General features: G+C 39.2%; 1 protein-coding gene across 3 annotated transcripts in view; it reads right to left on the bottom strand.

Moving 5' to 3' along the window:
- LOC106089433 (cuticle protein 7) overlaps window positions 1-14,384 on the bottom strand; it is a 64,078-nt gene that overhangs the window by 23,480 nt on the left and 26,214 nt on the right. Inside the window, exon 1 of one of the 3 annotated variants that reach the window (XM_013255275.2) lies at window positions 713-1,713. The exons of 1 other annotated variant lie outside the window; for it this stretch is intronic. Coding sequence is in view for 1 of the 2 variants with exons in the window: in XM_013255274.2 (XP_013110728.2) it covers window positions 484-503 (20 nt within the window). In the remaining variant the exon portion in view is untranslated. Of the gene's footprint in view, window positions 1-483; window positions 541-712; window positions 1,714-14,384 lie in introns of those variants that run through there. One more of the 3 variants, XM_013255274.2, reaches the window with a different exon arrangement.

The raw sequence follows: 14,384 nt of genomic DNA on the forward strand, positions 1-14,384 counted from the left end.
ACGCTGAACGCCTGGGTTCGAATCCTGGCGAGATCATCAGAAAAAAATTTTCAGCGGTGGTTTTCCCCTCAGGCAACATTTGTGAGGTACTATGCCATCTGAAACTTCTCTCCAAAGAGGTGTCGCACTGCGGCCCCTTATCATTGAGCTTTAACTTGAATCGGACTGCACTCATTGATATTTGAGAAGTTTGCCCCTGTTCCTTTGTGGAATGTTCATGGGCAAAATTTGCAATTTGCAATTTTACAAACAGAATGACGAAATTAGTATGCCCCCATCCTATGGAGGAGGGTATAACAAACAGTGCGGTCCAAATGGCCTACTGTAGCATGCCCTCTGAAAAGTACAATGGAAATGACCACAAAGATAAATCAAATATTTTTGCAAAACTCGCAACAGGCCAAGACAACCTTAAAATGAAGTTCAGGGCGTTATGGCGCAAAATCAATTGGGGGAAAAAAAGGAAGTAAACAAAACACTTACAGACACAGGAAAGCGATCATGGATGGCCAAAAAAGGAAATATTGAATTATTGAAAGGGCTTTCGTTGTTTGTAAAGGTAAAAGTTCAAAATGATCAAAAACCAAGAAACCAAGAAAATGATTAATAGTTATGAGCATCATCTATCGAATACAGAAAGGGAATTTCAAAACTAAAGAGAGAAAAAAAAAACAACACAAAAATACCACAGTCATTTAAAACTTGAACTTACCCTTTCCTTTTTGGCCAAAAAAATCAAAACTCAATGTGAATAGCGGGAAATTGTAATTTTTTTTTCTTTTGGGCAACTTTCAATTTACTGTTGTTGGGTTTTTTTTGGCTTCTTCAGCGGTTTAATTGAAGTTTAACTCACAGGTACCGCCAAACTAATGCTTGGTTTGAATTTGAATTGGTTCACGAACAAAAACTAGACAAAAAATTTGCATTCACGAGGTTCTTCTTTTGATTTGCAAAGAGCAGCCGAGCTTGTGAGTGTATTGGTGAAGTCGGTCTACCACATTACAATCATTTGGGACGGTTAGCAAAATTTAAACGTTTATTTTGTTTATTGAGTTGTTGTTGTGTTTTATGTGCTTGAATTTAGTTTGGTTTTGCTGTTGCTGTGCAGTTGCCGGTGTGATTGCTGCTACCACAGACGCATTCACTCACTCACACCTAAATGCGATGCACTCAAGCGATGCATTTTCTCATTGATCTGCCATTGATGCAATTGCCAAATTTATTTGGTATCTCAACAATTCATGGCTCACATATGTTTTCTCGAATTGTATTCTTATGTTTGGTGTGTTAACAGATTTTTTTTTTTTTTTGTTTGTTTAAAACAGTGTTTGTTGGGTTATTGGCGTTGGTTCAGGCCACAGTCGCTGCCTTGGTTTTCGTCGTGATTGCCAATTTGTTGTAACGTCTCTCGATGCGCGCACTTTATTAAATGTTGCGTTGCGTTGCTTTTGCCCGTGGATGAGATGTTATGTTAACGTATGCCAAACTTAAAATGTTTCCAGTGAACGTTGAAATTTATGTGTAATACTCCCCAGTCGACCGAAATCTAACTTTGAAACTATTTTTCACATTTCGCTTTTTTCGGTTTGTTTCGCTTTATTTTCCAATGCAGTTTTGAGCTCAATTCTGTTTGCCGCACAAGAGCAAACCTTTAAGAAGACACAATGAGTGTGATGCTTTGCTTTTTGTTTGGCTTTTGTATTTTTCCTTGTTTTTTTTTCTCTTAAACTATTTTGACAGCCATAGAACTTCTATGAAACAAATACAAGTGCAGAATTCTATTCATTTGCTGGTGTTTTTCAATTCAATTGTGCATAGTTTAGGGTTGACAGAGAGGGGCTTTTGTTTAAGAAATGTTAGATTTCTTTATGCATGGTATAAAGCTATCTAGCTGATAAATCTGTAGGGCAGTTCTGAGGAGTGGTCTTAAAGGTTTTTATATGCGGGGCCCAAATTTGGCCCCTTTTCCAATTCCCACCAACTTCCATTAATAACTATGAAGCACTTGTTCAAATTTGGCAAATTGGTAGTTTTACTTAGAAAATGGGCATGGTTTCGACTGACAGATAGACGGAAATAGCTTTAATAACTCAGAATGGCGTGGCTGCCTAGAACAAATATTGGGTTGCCCAAAAAGTAATTGCGGATTTCTTAAAAGAAAGTAAATGCACTTTTAATAAAACTTAGAATGAACTTTAATCAAATATACTTTTTTTCTAAAGCAAGCTAATAGTAACAGCTGATAACTGACAGAAGAAAGAATGCAATTACAGAGTCACAAGTCGTTGATAAAATTTGTCAACGCCGACTATATCAAAAATCCGCAATTACTTTTTGGGCAACCCAATATTTCTTCTCTCATATTAGTAGCTATAGCTAACAAGTAAAAGCTTCCTAAGTTCGGCCGGGCCGAATCTTATATACCCTTCACCATGAATCGCATTTGTCGAGTTCTTTTCCCGGCATCTCTTCTTAGGCAAAACAGGATATAACAGAAGATTTGCGATATATATCAAGATATGGTCCTGTTCGGACCACAATTAATTTATATATTGGAGACCTGTGAAAAATGTCAGCCAATTCGAATAAGAATTGAGCCCTTTGGGGGCTCAAGAAGTCAAATGGAGAGATCGATTTATATGGGAGCTGTATCAGGCTATAGACCGATTCAGATCATAATAAACACGTATGTTGATGGTCATGAGAGGATCCGTCGTACAAAATTTCAGGCAAATCGGATAATAATTGCGACCTCTAGAGACTCTAGAGACTCAAGAGGTCAAGATCCCAGATCGGTTTATATAGCACCTATATTAGGTTGTGAACCGATTTGAACCTTATTTGACACAGTTATTGAAAGTAAGAATAAAAAACGTCTTGCAAAATTTCAGGCAAATCGGATAATAATAGCGACCTCTAGAGGCTCAAGAAGTCAAGACGCAAGATCGGTTTATATGGCAGCTATATCAAAATATGGACCGATTTGGCCCATTTACAATCCCATCCGACCTACACTAATAGGAAGTATGTTGATGGTCATGAGAGGATCCGTCGTACAAAATTTCAGGCAAATCGGATAATAATTGCGACCTCTAGAGACTCAAGAGGTCAAGATCCCAGATCGGTTTATATGGCAGCTATATCAGGTTATGAACCGATTTGAACTTTATTTGACACAGTTGTTGAAAGTAAGATTAAAATACGTCTTGCAAAATTTCAGCCTAATCGGATAGGAATTGCGCCCTCTAGAGGCTGAAGAAGTCAAGACCCAGGATCGGTTTATATGGCAACTATATCAAAACATGGACCGATTTGGCCCATTTACAATCACAACCGACCTACACTAATAAGAAGTATGTTGATGGTCATGTAAGGACCCGTCGTACAAAATTTCAGGCAAATCGGATAATAATTGCGACCTCTAGAGACTCATGAAGTCAAGATCCCAGATCGGTTTATATAGCAGCTATATCAGGTTATGAACCGATTTGAACCATACTTGGAACAGTTATTGGATATCGTGCTTCGTGCAAAATTTCATTCAAATCGGATAAGAATTGCGCCCTCTAGAGGCTCAAGAAGTCAAGACTCAAGATCGGTTTATATGGCAGGTATATCAAAACATAGGCCGATTTAAACCATACTTAGCGCAGTTGTTGGAAGTGATACCAAAACACCACGTGCAAAATTTCAGTCAAATCGGATGAGAATTGCTCCCTCTAGAGGCTCAAGAAGTCAATACCCAAGATCGGTTTATATAGCAGCTATATCAAAACATGGACCGATTTGGCCCATTTACAATCCCAACCGACCTACACTAATAAGAAGTATTTGTGCAAAATATCAACCGGCTAGCTTCTTTGAAAGCTAGCGTGCTTTCGACAGAAAGACGGACGGACGGACATGGCTAGATCGACATAAAATGTCACGACGATCAAGAATATTTATACTTTATGGGTTATCGGACGAATATTTCGAGTAGTTACAAACAGAATGACCAAATTAGTATACCCTACGGTGGAGGGTATGAAAATAAACCGATCTGAACGACACGGATGTCGAAAAGCCTAACATAAGTCACTGTGTCAGTTAAATCAGATTATAAATGAGCCTTTTTTGGGGCCAAGACTTTAAATCGAGATATGGTCTATATGGCAGCTATACGCAAATGTTGATCGATCTAGACCAAATTGCAGAAATTTGTGGAGGGCTGAACTCAACTCTCTGTCCCAAATTTCAGCGACATCGGAAAATAAATGCGCCTTTTAAGAGCCCGAAACTTTGAATGGAGAGATCGGTCTATACGGCAGTTATATCCAAATCTGAACCGATCTGGGCCAAATTGAAGAAAGTCGTCGTAGAGCTCAACACAAGTCACTGTCTCAAATTTCAGCGACAACGGACAATAAATGCGCTTTTTATGGCCCCAAAACCTTAAACTGAGACATCGGTCTATATGGCAGCTATATCAAAATTTGGACCGATCTGAGACAAATCAAAGAAGAATGTCGAAGGGCCTAACACAACTCACTGTCCCAAACTTCAGCGGCAGCGGAAAATATATGCGTCTTTTATGGGCCCAAAACCTTAAATCGAGAAATCGGTCTGAATGGCGGTTATACCCAAATCTGAACCGATCAGAGCCAAATTGACAAAGGATGTCGAGGGGTCTAACAAAACTCACTGTCCCAAATTTCCGCAAAATCGCATAATAAATGTGGCTTTTATCGGCCTAAGACCCTAAATCGGCAGATCGGTCTATATGGCAGCTATATCCAAACCTAGACAGATCTGGGCCAAATTGATGAAGGATGTCGAGAAGCCCTACACAACTCACTGTATTAAATTTCTGCAAAATCGGATAATAAATGTGGCTTTTATGGGTCTAAGACCCTAAATCGGCGGATCGGTTTATATGGCCCCTATATTCTAATCTAAACCGATCTGAGACAAATTTTCAAAGGATGTCGAAGGGCCTAACACTACTTACTGTCCCAATTTTCAGCAAAATCGGATGATAAATGTGGCTTTTATATGCCTAAGACCCTAAATCGGGAGATCGGTCTATATGGCAGCTATATCCAAACCTAGACAGATCTGGGCCAAATTGATGAAGGATGTCGAGGGGTCTAATAAAATTCACTGTCTCAAATTTCAGCAAAATCTGATAATAAATGTGGCTTCTATGAGCCTAAGGCCCTAAATCGGAGAATCGATCTATATGGCAGCTACATCGAAATCTAGACCGATCTGAGCCAAATTGACGAAGGATGTCGAAGGGCCTAACACAACTCACTGGTCCAAATTTCAGCAAATTTGAATAATAAATGTGGCTTTTATGGGCTTAGGACCGTAAATCGACGGATCGACGCTTTTACGCTTTTTTTCCATTTCAAAAAAGCAAACAGGAAAAAACCCTTTAAGGACGTGCCGAACTTCGGATACTCACCACCATGTATTCTTGAATTTCATTAAAACACATCTATATCCTTATTAATATCCAAATATGCCAAATATGGGCCGATCTGAATCATATTTGGTTCAGGTGCCGAGAAGCCTTAAACAAGTCACAGTTTCATATTTCTACGAAATCGGATTGTGAATGAGACTTTTATGCGTTTAAGCTTTATCAGAACTGCACTATCTCCGGTTCGGACAACAAAAGGCCTAGTCCAACTTACTGTTCTAATTTTCAGCGAAATCGGATAATACATGCCTCCTTTATTGGGGTTGAGAAATTATATTGGTAGATCATTATATGAAGCGGATATATATAAATATGGCCTGATGTAAAACATTCGTGGTTCGGATATCGGATGGATATCGGATAGTGCAACTCACTGTTTCACATTTTATCGAAATTTCGATGAAATCGAACAAATGCGCCTTTTATGTGCTCCCAACTCTCAATAGGCAGATCGGTCTGTAATGTGATCTCACGTAAACCATATTCGGTTTTTGAGTGGCCTAGTCTCGCTCACTAAGAGGCCACCGTGGCGCAGAAGTTAGCGTGTCGGCCTATGACGCCAAAAGCCTGGGTTCAAATCCCGGCGTGAACATTTACAAAATTTTCAGCGGCTGGCTAATGCTGGCTATATTTGTAATGTATACTGCCATGTTAAAACTTTTCTTTACCAAGTGGTGTCGCTATGCGGCATGCCGTTCGGACTCGGCATAACAAAGGAGGCCGCCCATTATTAAGCTTCAACTTTTTTCGGAGTGCACTCATTTATATGAGAGAAGTATCTACTGTTCCTTGATGGAATGTTCATGGGAGATTTTGTAAATTTAGTAGTTTTACTTACTGTTCTGGCTTTTTTGAGCTTAAGATCTTAAATATGCAGATCGGCATATATGACAGCTTTACTCAAATTTGCCAAATATTGGCCGATCTGAATCATATTTGGTTCAGGTGCCGAGAAGCCTCTTGTTTTGCCTCTTGTTCCGAGAAGCCTGCCGTTTTGTAGGTAAGATTGGAAGATGGTAAGACCATAACATAGACATAGTTGGGGTATCGTCCATTCTGGTTAGTTTAACACTCCATGCTCTATTCAACGTAATTCATAGAAGAATAAATGCGTGGGATTCCATGCATGTCGTCATTGACTACGTTTTTATCGGCTATTGCCAGGCCAAAGAGTCCCACTAATGGGGTTGTTTCCATTTCCACCTTGACCCAGCATTCCTAGTACTTCCTAGCTTACTGGTCTTCAAATGTTGTCGTGTCCAGCAACCAAGTCAATGTAATATCTCCACATAAATCCCGAACTTTGAGGACGGTATATTCCTTTCCACCTTCAATTACTTGCCGATATCATGGACATTAGAGTAATCTTCAAGCCTTTATTTGTGCTAGTGGGGCTACCGTTGGCTGCAAACAGATTATAATGATCGGAAATCTGCTGTAATTGGCTTTTGATGAGAGGTAAAACTGAAATTTCGACTCCTGTATCAACTAAAGAATGTTTGCAAAGGTCTGGATCATATACGAATAAGCGATTTGAAGATGAATGTTTGACGACAGCAAGGAGCATTCGTACCAAATATTCTTCTATGGTAAAAACATACCTTTTATGATGTACTACAGGATCTTTGCTGTCCACTCTTAGAAAATAAGAGAGATTTACGAAATTTTCCGACTAGCAGTTGCTGAACAGCGTTAGTTAATGCAGCACTGCTTTCAACCTCCATTTTTTTAACGATTTTTGAAATTTGTGATCCAGAACATACAATATATGCTCTCCAAAATTCTCACCATATCTCACTCAGATAGTTACATAATTATGACTTCTTGAAGAAATGGTAGGCCTTTGATCCCATTGAACATTTAATTAACGCATAGAAACACCATCAACAGTTTTATTCAATGCCATCTGTGTTGGCATCCCTTACCAGTGAATAGCTGCATAATAGGATGTGACAAAAGCACCAACTACAACACAATAACACATAAAGAAGTGAACAGCAACAACAAAAAGCGCAGTAAAAAAAACATCTGCACTGTTTTTTATAATTTGAAGGTAATTCGTGCAATTTGTACCGTTCGGGTTCATTTATTTCAGCATTTTTTTGCGATCCAAAATCACTGAGCGCTGTATTCAAACAAAAATTAGAAGGGCTCTAGCATTCACCCTCACATGCGAACACAGGTAGGTGCACTCATACCACGAGTACTCCTGGTGCATGGATACATACATACATACATACACACACACGTTTGAATATGGATGCAATTGTAAATATGTTAATATAAATATCTGGTATGCATCTTCAATGAGCGCCTGCAGCAGAGAATCGTGTTAATCTTAGAAGAGAATTGCATATGTGGCGCATTTAATGAAAATGTTCATATAAATTGTGAGCAGTTGTGAATAAAATAACATTCTGAGTCATTTCTGGTTTAATAAAAAAAGAAAAATGATGAAATTGCATAGCTAATATGAGCATGAGATTAGGACATAGCTGAAACCCATTCAATATTTAGAAATATTTTTATTTTTTGCGGCTAATTGGCTGCGATTCATGGAAGACAATGCACCATATATTTAAATCATAAAAATTTATAACAACACATATAAACAAATTTAATGTGGGAATCTTGAAATATTTAATAAGAAATTGTTGTATATATTTTAAATTTTATTATTCAATGAAGGCTATGTAACTCAGAGGTCACTAATAACAAGTAAGAGCGTGCTAAGTTCGGCCGGGCCGAATTTTATATACCCTCCACCATGGATCGCATTTAGCGAGTTCTATGCTTATGGAGCTACATCAAGTTATAGTCAGATTCGGACCATAAATGAGTGGTGAACATTGTAAAAGTCATTGTGTAATATTTCAATTCATTCGGATAAGAACTGCGCCTTGAAGGGGCCCAAGAAGCAAAATCGGGAGATAGGTTCATATGGGAGCAATATCAAGCTATTGATCGATTTAGACACGTATGTTAAAGGTCATGAGAGAAGCCGTTGTACAAAATTTCAGCCAAATCGGATGAGAATTACGCCCTCTAGAGGCTCAAGAAGTCTAGATCGCAGATCGGCAGCTATATCAGGTTCCATACCGATTTGCGCCGTACTTAGCACAGTTATTGGAAGTCATAAAAAAACACCTCGTGCAAAATTTCAGCCAAATCGGATAAGAATTTCGCCCTCTGGCGGCTCAAGAAGTCAAGATCCAAGATCGGTTTATATAGTACAGCTATACCAGATTATGACCCAATTTAAATCATACTTAAGACAGTGGTTGGAAGTGATACCAAAACACTACGTGTAAAATTTCAGTTAAATCGGATGAGAATTGCGCCCTCTAGAGGCTCAAGAAGTCAAGACCCAAGATCGGTTTATATAGCAGCTATATCACAACATGAACCGATTTAAACCATACTTAGCGCAGTTATTGGAAACCATTGCAAAACATCACGTGGAAAATTTCAATCAAATCGGACGAGAATTGCGCCCTCTAGAGGCTCAAGAAGTCAAGACCCAAGATCGGTTTATATGGCAGCTTTGTCAAAACATGTACCGATTTAAACCATATATAGCGTAGTTGTTGGATGTGGTATCGAAACACCACGTGCAAAATTTCAATTAAATCGGATGAGAATTGCGCCCTGTAGAGGCTCAAGAAGTCAAGACCCAAGATCGGTTTATATGGCAGCTAAATCAAGTTATTGACCGATTTGGACCATACTTGGCGCAGTTATTGGAAGTGACACCAAACACCACGTGCAAAATTTCATTCCATTCGGGTAAGAATTGAGCCCTCTAGTGGCTCAAGAAGTCAAGACCCAAAATCGGTTTATATGGCAGCTATATCACAACATAGACCTATTTGGCCCATTTACAATCCCAACCGACCTACACTAATAAAAAGTATTTGTGCAAAATTTCAAGCGGCTAGCTTTACTCCTTCGAAAGCTAGAGTGCTTTCGACGGACAGATGGATGGACATGGCTAGATCGACATGAAATGTCACGAAGATCAAGAATATATAAACTTTATGGGGTCTCAAACGAATATTTCGAGTAGTTACAAACAGAATGAAGAAATTAATATACCGCCATCCTATGGTGGAGGGTATAAAAAGGCGTTAAGTTCGGCCGGGCTAAATATGGTCCGATTTGGACCAAATTCGACATGGATATTGAGAGGTCTAAAAAGTACAGGTCATTGTTCAATTTTGAACAACAAAATATTGGTAGCCATATCCACACAAAGACCGATCTGAATCATTTACCACACGGATGTCGAAAAGCCTAACATAAGTCACTGTGTCAAATTTCGGCGAAATCGGATTATAAATGTGTCTTTTATGGGATCAAGACTTCAAATCGAGAGATCGGTCTATATGGCAGCTATGTCCAAATGTGAACCGATTTGGGCCGAATTGAAGAAGAATGTTGAAGGGCCTTACACAACTTACTGTCCCAAATTTCGTCGACATCGGACAAAAAATGCGCCTTTAATGGGCCCAAAACCTTAAATCGAGAGATCGGTCTATATGCAGCTATATCCAAATCTGAACCGAGCTGACCCAAATTGCAAAAAGTTGTCGAAGACAAATGTGGCTTTTATGGGCCAAATACCCTAAATCGAAAGATCGGTCTATATGGGGGCTATATCAAGATAAAGTCTGATATAGCTCATCTTCGAACTTAGCCTGTTTATAGACAAAAGAAGAATATGTTCAAAGTTTCAGCTCAATATGTCTATTATACCCACCATCGAAGGATGGGGGTATATTAATTTTGTCATTCCGTTTGCAACAAATCGAAATATCTATTTCCGACCATATAAAGTATATATGTTCTTAATCAGCGTAAAAATCTAAGACGATCTAGCCATGTCCGTCCGTACGTCTGTTGAAATCACGCTACAGTCTTTTAAAGCAGAGATATTAAGCTGAAATTATGCACAGACTCTTTTTTTGTCCATAAGCAGGTTAAGTTCGAAGATGGGCTATATCGGACTATATATTGATATAGCCCCCATATAGACCGATCCTCCCATTTAGGGTCTTAGGCCCATAAAAGCCACATTTATAATCCGATTTTGCTGAAATTTGGGACAGTAAGATGTGTTGAGCCCTTCGACATCCTTCGTCAATTTGGACCAGATCGGTCCAGATTTGGTTATAGCTGCCATATAGACCGATCCTCCGATTTAGGATCTTAGGCCCAAAAAAGCCACATTTATTATCCGATTTTGCTGAAATTTGGGACAGTAAGTTGTCTAAGGCCTATCGACATCCTCCTTCAGTTTGGCCCTGATCGGTTTTAAATTTGGATATAGCTGCCATAAAGACCTATCTCTCGATTTAAGGTTTTGGGCCTATAAAAGGCGTATTTTTTGTCCGATGTCGCCAAAATTTAGGACAGTGAGTTAAGTTAAGCCCGTTGACATACTTTTGCAATATGGCACAGATTGGTCCAGATTTGGATATAGCTGCCATATAGACCGATCTTTCTGTTTTAGGTTTTGGGGCCATAGAAGCCACATTTATTACCTGATGTCGCTAAAATTTGAGAGAGTGAGTTGTGTTAGGCTCTTCGACGTCCATCGTCAATTTGGCATAGATCGGTCCAGATTTGGATACAGCTGCTATATAGAACCATCTCTCGGTTTTAGGTTTTGGGGCCATTAAAACCACATTTATTACCCGATGTCGCCGAAATTTGGGACAGTGGGTTAAGTGAAGCCCCTTGATATACTTCTGCAATATGGCCCAGATCGGTCCAGATTTGAATATAGTTGCCATATCGACCGATCTTTCGATTTAAGGTTTTGTGTCCTTAAAAGGCGAATTTTTTGTCCGATTTCGCCGAAATTTGGGACAGTGCGTTGTGTTAGGCTTTTCGGCATTTTTCTGCAACGTGGCCCAAATCGGTCCAGATTTGGATATAGCTGCCATATAGACTGATCCGCCGATTTAAGCCTTTGGTCCCATAAAAGGCGCAATTATTGTCCGATGTCGTCGAAATTTGGGACAGTGAGTTGTATTGGGCTCTTCGATATTCTGCTTCAATTTGGCTCACATTGGTCCAAATTTGGATATAGCTGTCATATAGACCGATATCTTGATTTAAGATTTTGGGGCCATAAAAGGCGCATTCTTTGTCCGATGTCGCCGAAATTCGGGACAGTGAGTTTAGTTGGGTCCTTCGATATTCTGCTTCAATTTGGCTTACATCGGTCCAGATTTGAATATAGCTGCCATATAGACCGATCTCTCGATTTAAGGTTTTGGGGCCATAAAAGGCGCATTTATTGTCCGATTTCGCTGAAATTTGGGACAGTGCGTTGAATAAGACTCTTCGGCATTTGTCTCCAACTTGGCCCAAATCGGTGCAGATTTGGATATAGCTGCTATGAAGACCGATCTCTCGATTTAAAGTCTTGGCATTTAAAGGAGCATTTAAAATTTGATTTCACTGAAATTTTACACAGTGACTTATATTAGGTTTTTCGACATCCGTGTCGTATATGGTTCAGATCAGTTTATTTTTTTCATATAACTACTAAGGAGATTAATATTTTGCTATACACAATTGAACAATGACTTGTATTTATTAGTATTTGGTCCAAATCGGAGCATATTTCGTTATAGATGCTTGTGGCATATGGTATGTTTTTTTTCACCAGATTTTGACGGAAGGTGGTTCACATATATACCCGAGGTGGTGGGTATCCAAAGTTCGGCCCGGCCGAACTTAAAGCCTTTTTACTTGTTTTTAGTTAATTTTTTTAATATTTAGTATCAAAAATTTTTTTTATTAACTTAAATTTTTTTTGTTCATTCATAATTCATCTGATTTAAATTTTTAGTGACCCACTTTTTCAACAGTTTATCTTATATATTATTGTATATGAACTCTTTTTTCGTATATTTTTTCTTGATTTCCAATTAACTCCATTGTGGCTTCTCTTCATGTCAAAACACGGATTTGTTACAGTTCACTTCATTGTGAACTTTTCCACTGGATGTGGTTATGATGATGATGATGATGGCGTTGGTGTTGTGGCTCAGCTCTTGTTGTGGCACTTACAATAATTGAGCCTCCAAACACAGATAGATATCTTCGTTAAACTTTAGATATTGAAACTTCAGTACAAGCTCATGACGACGCTGATGATGATGTCGGCAATGTTGCTGTTGTTGGAGAGGAATGAGAAGAAAACAGCCTGAACACCCACCATGGCTGCATTGGCGGACTTGAGCGATGTTTGAGGCTAAGCCGCTTATAGCTAGCGACTTTGGCGGTAGAATGTAGCCGTTACCAACAATTGGGATTGCACTCTCCTGTCTTCGATGACGGAGAGACGGCGACGGCGACGACGCCGCCGCAGGCAGTCTTGAAGAATTTATGATGTTGCACTGACAGAATGATAAGTGGCAGGTTGTAAACAAATCAAACAAACCATCAGAAAGATTTGCTTCATGTTCACTTCAACGTTTATACAGAAAATAAATCGTGTGTAACTCAAAATCCGCAAAAAAGCCAAATTGCATTCTCGTATTAATTAAAAATCCAATCCGCATTACTTGAGACTCGCAGTTTTAGCTCTTGGCAAAAAGCTTCTTAAACTGTCTTTAGGCGGCATTGTTGTTTTGAGCATGGGTTTTAGTTGAGAATTTTGATTCACAAGCGATAAAATTAATCGATCGTGTTGTGACAGATTTTTTGGTTTTGGTTTTTTCTTTTGAATTCTAAAACATTCTTAATATTTGAACAAATTGTCAGGTCCCAGGTGATTGACAGTGGATCACTTAACATTATTTTTAGACATGATCACATTCCCAAGAACATTTTGATGTATGAATATGTTATAGCAAGGCCAGAATATTAAATTTTCTTAAGCTAATTGACGATGCAGATAAAAGATGATTTAATTAGATTAGTTTTGATTGGCTTGGGAGAATATCACAACCACTTTACAAAAAAGTGGGTCAAACATTTTCTTCAACAAATAAAATCTCATAACGTAGCTTGGAATGATTTGGGAAATATCTCGTTGGTTGGTCGCTTGGTGAGCAAATATGTCCTATTTGGGGGTTGTTATGGTGGTGGGACGTCCGCGAGACAGTGATATCAGATACGTGGTCTACTCCCACATACCTTTAATTTGAGCCCCATATTTCCATAGTCGGTAAACATGACCGTCTTTAAGGGTGTTTTGGGGAATGGGCGCCCACTCAGTGAGTTGGCCTTGAAAATATATATCGGATTCGTGTTCCACTTTAAAAACCCTCTTATTTGAGCCTCATATTGCAATAGTCAGAAAATACTTCCTATTTGGGTGGTGTTGTGGGGGTGTGGTGACCCCATAGACACTTTTCCCGAATATTGATATCAAATTCGTGCTTAACTCCCAAAGACCTTTCATTTGAGCCCCATATTGCTATGGTCGTAAATGTGTCCCCTTTGGGGATGTTTTTGGTGAGAGGCGATCCCCCAAACACTTGGTCCCATATTTGGGTATCAGATTCGTATTCTACATTCAAATACCTTTTATTTAAGCCCCATATTCCCATGGTCAGTAAATAAGTCCTGTTTGGGGGGTGTTTTGGGAAAGGGGTGGACCCCGAGAAACGTGGTCCCACATTTGGAAATCAGATTCGTATTCTACTCGCAAATTCCTTTCATTTGAGTCCCATATTGCCATGGCGGGTAAATATGTCCGATTAAAGGGGTATTTTGGGGGGTAAGGGGTGGTCCCCCCAGCACTTGGTCCGACAATTGGATATCAGATACGTTTTCTTATACCAAATACCTTTCATTTGAGTCCCATATTGTAGTGATTGGTCTAAATATATGTTTGGTAGGTTTTAGGGTGGGGCAGCCCCCCTAGGCACCCCATCCGAAATTTGGATACCAAATT

This window comes from Stomoxys calcitrans, chromosome 1 (genome assembly GCF_963082655.1).
Source record: "Stomoxys calcitrans chromosome 1, idStoCalc2.1, whole genome shotgun sequence".
NCBI classification, from domain to species: Eukaryota; Metazoa; Arthropoda; class Insecta; order Diptera; family Muscidae; genus Stomoxys; species Stomoxys calcitrans.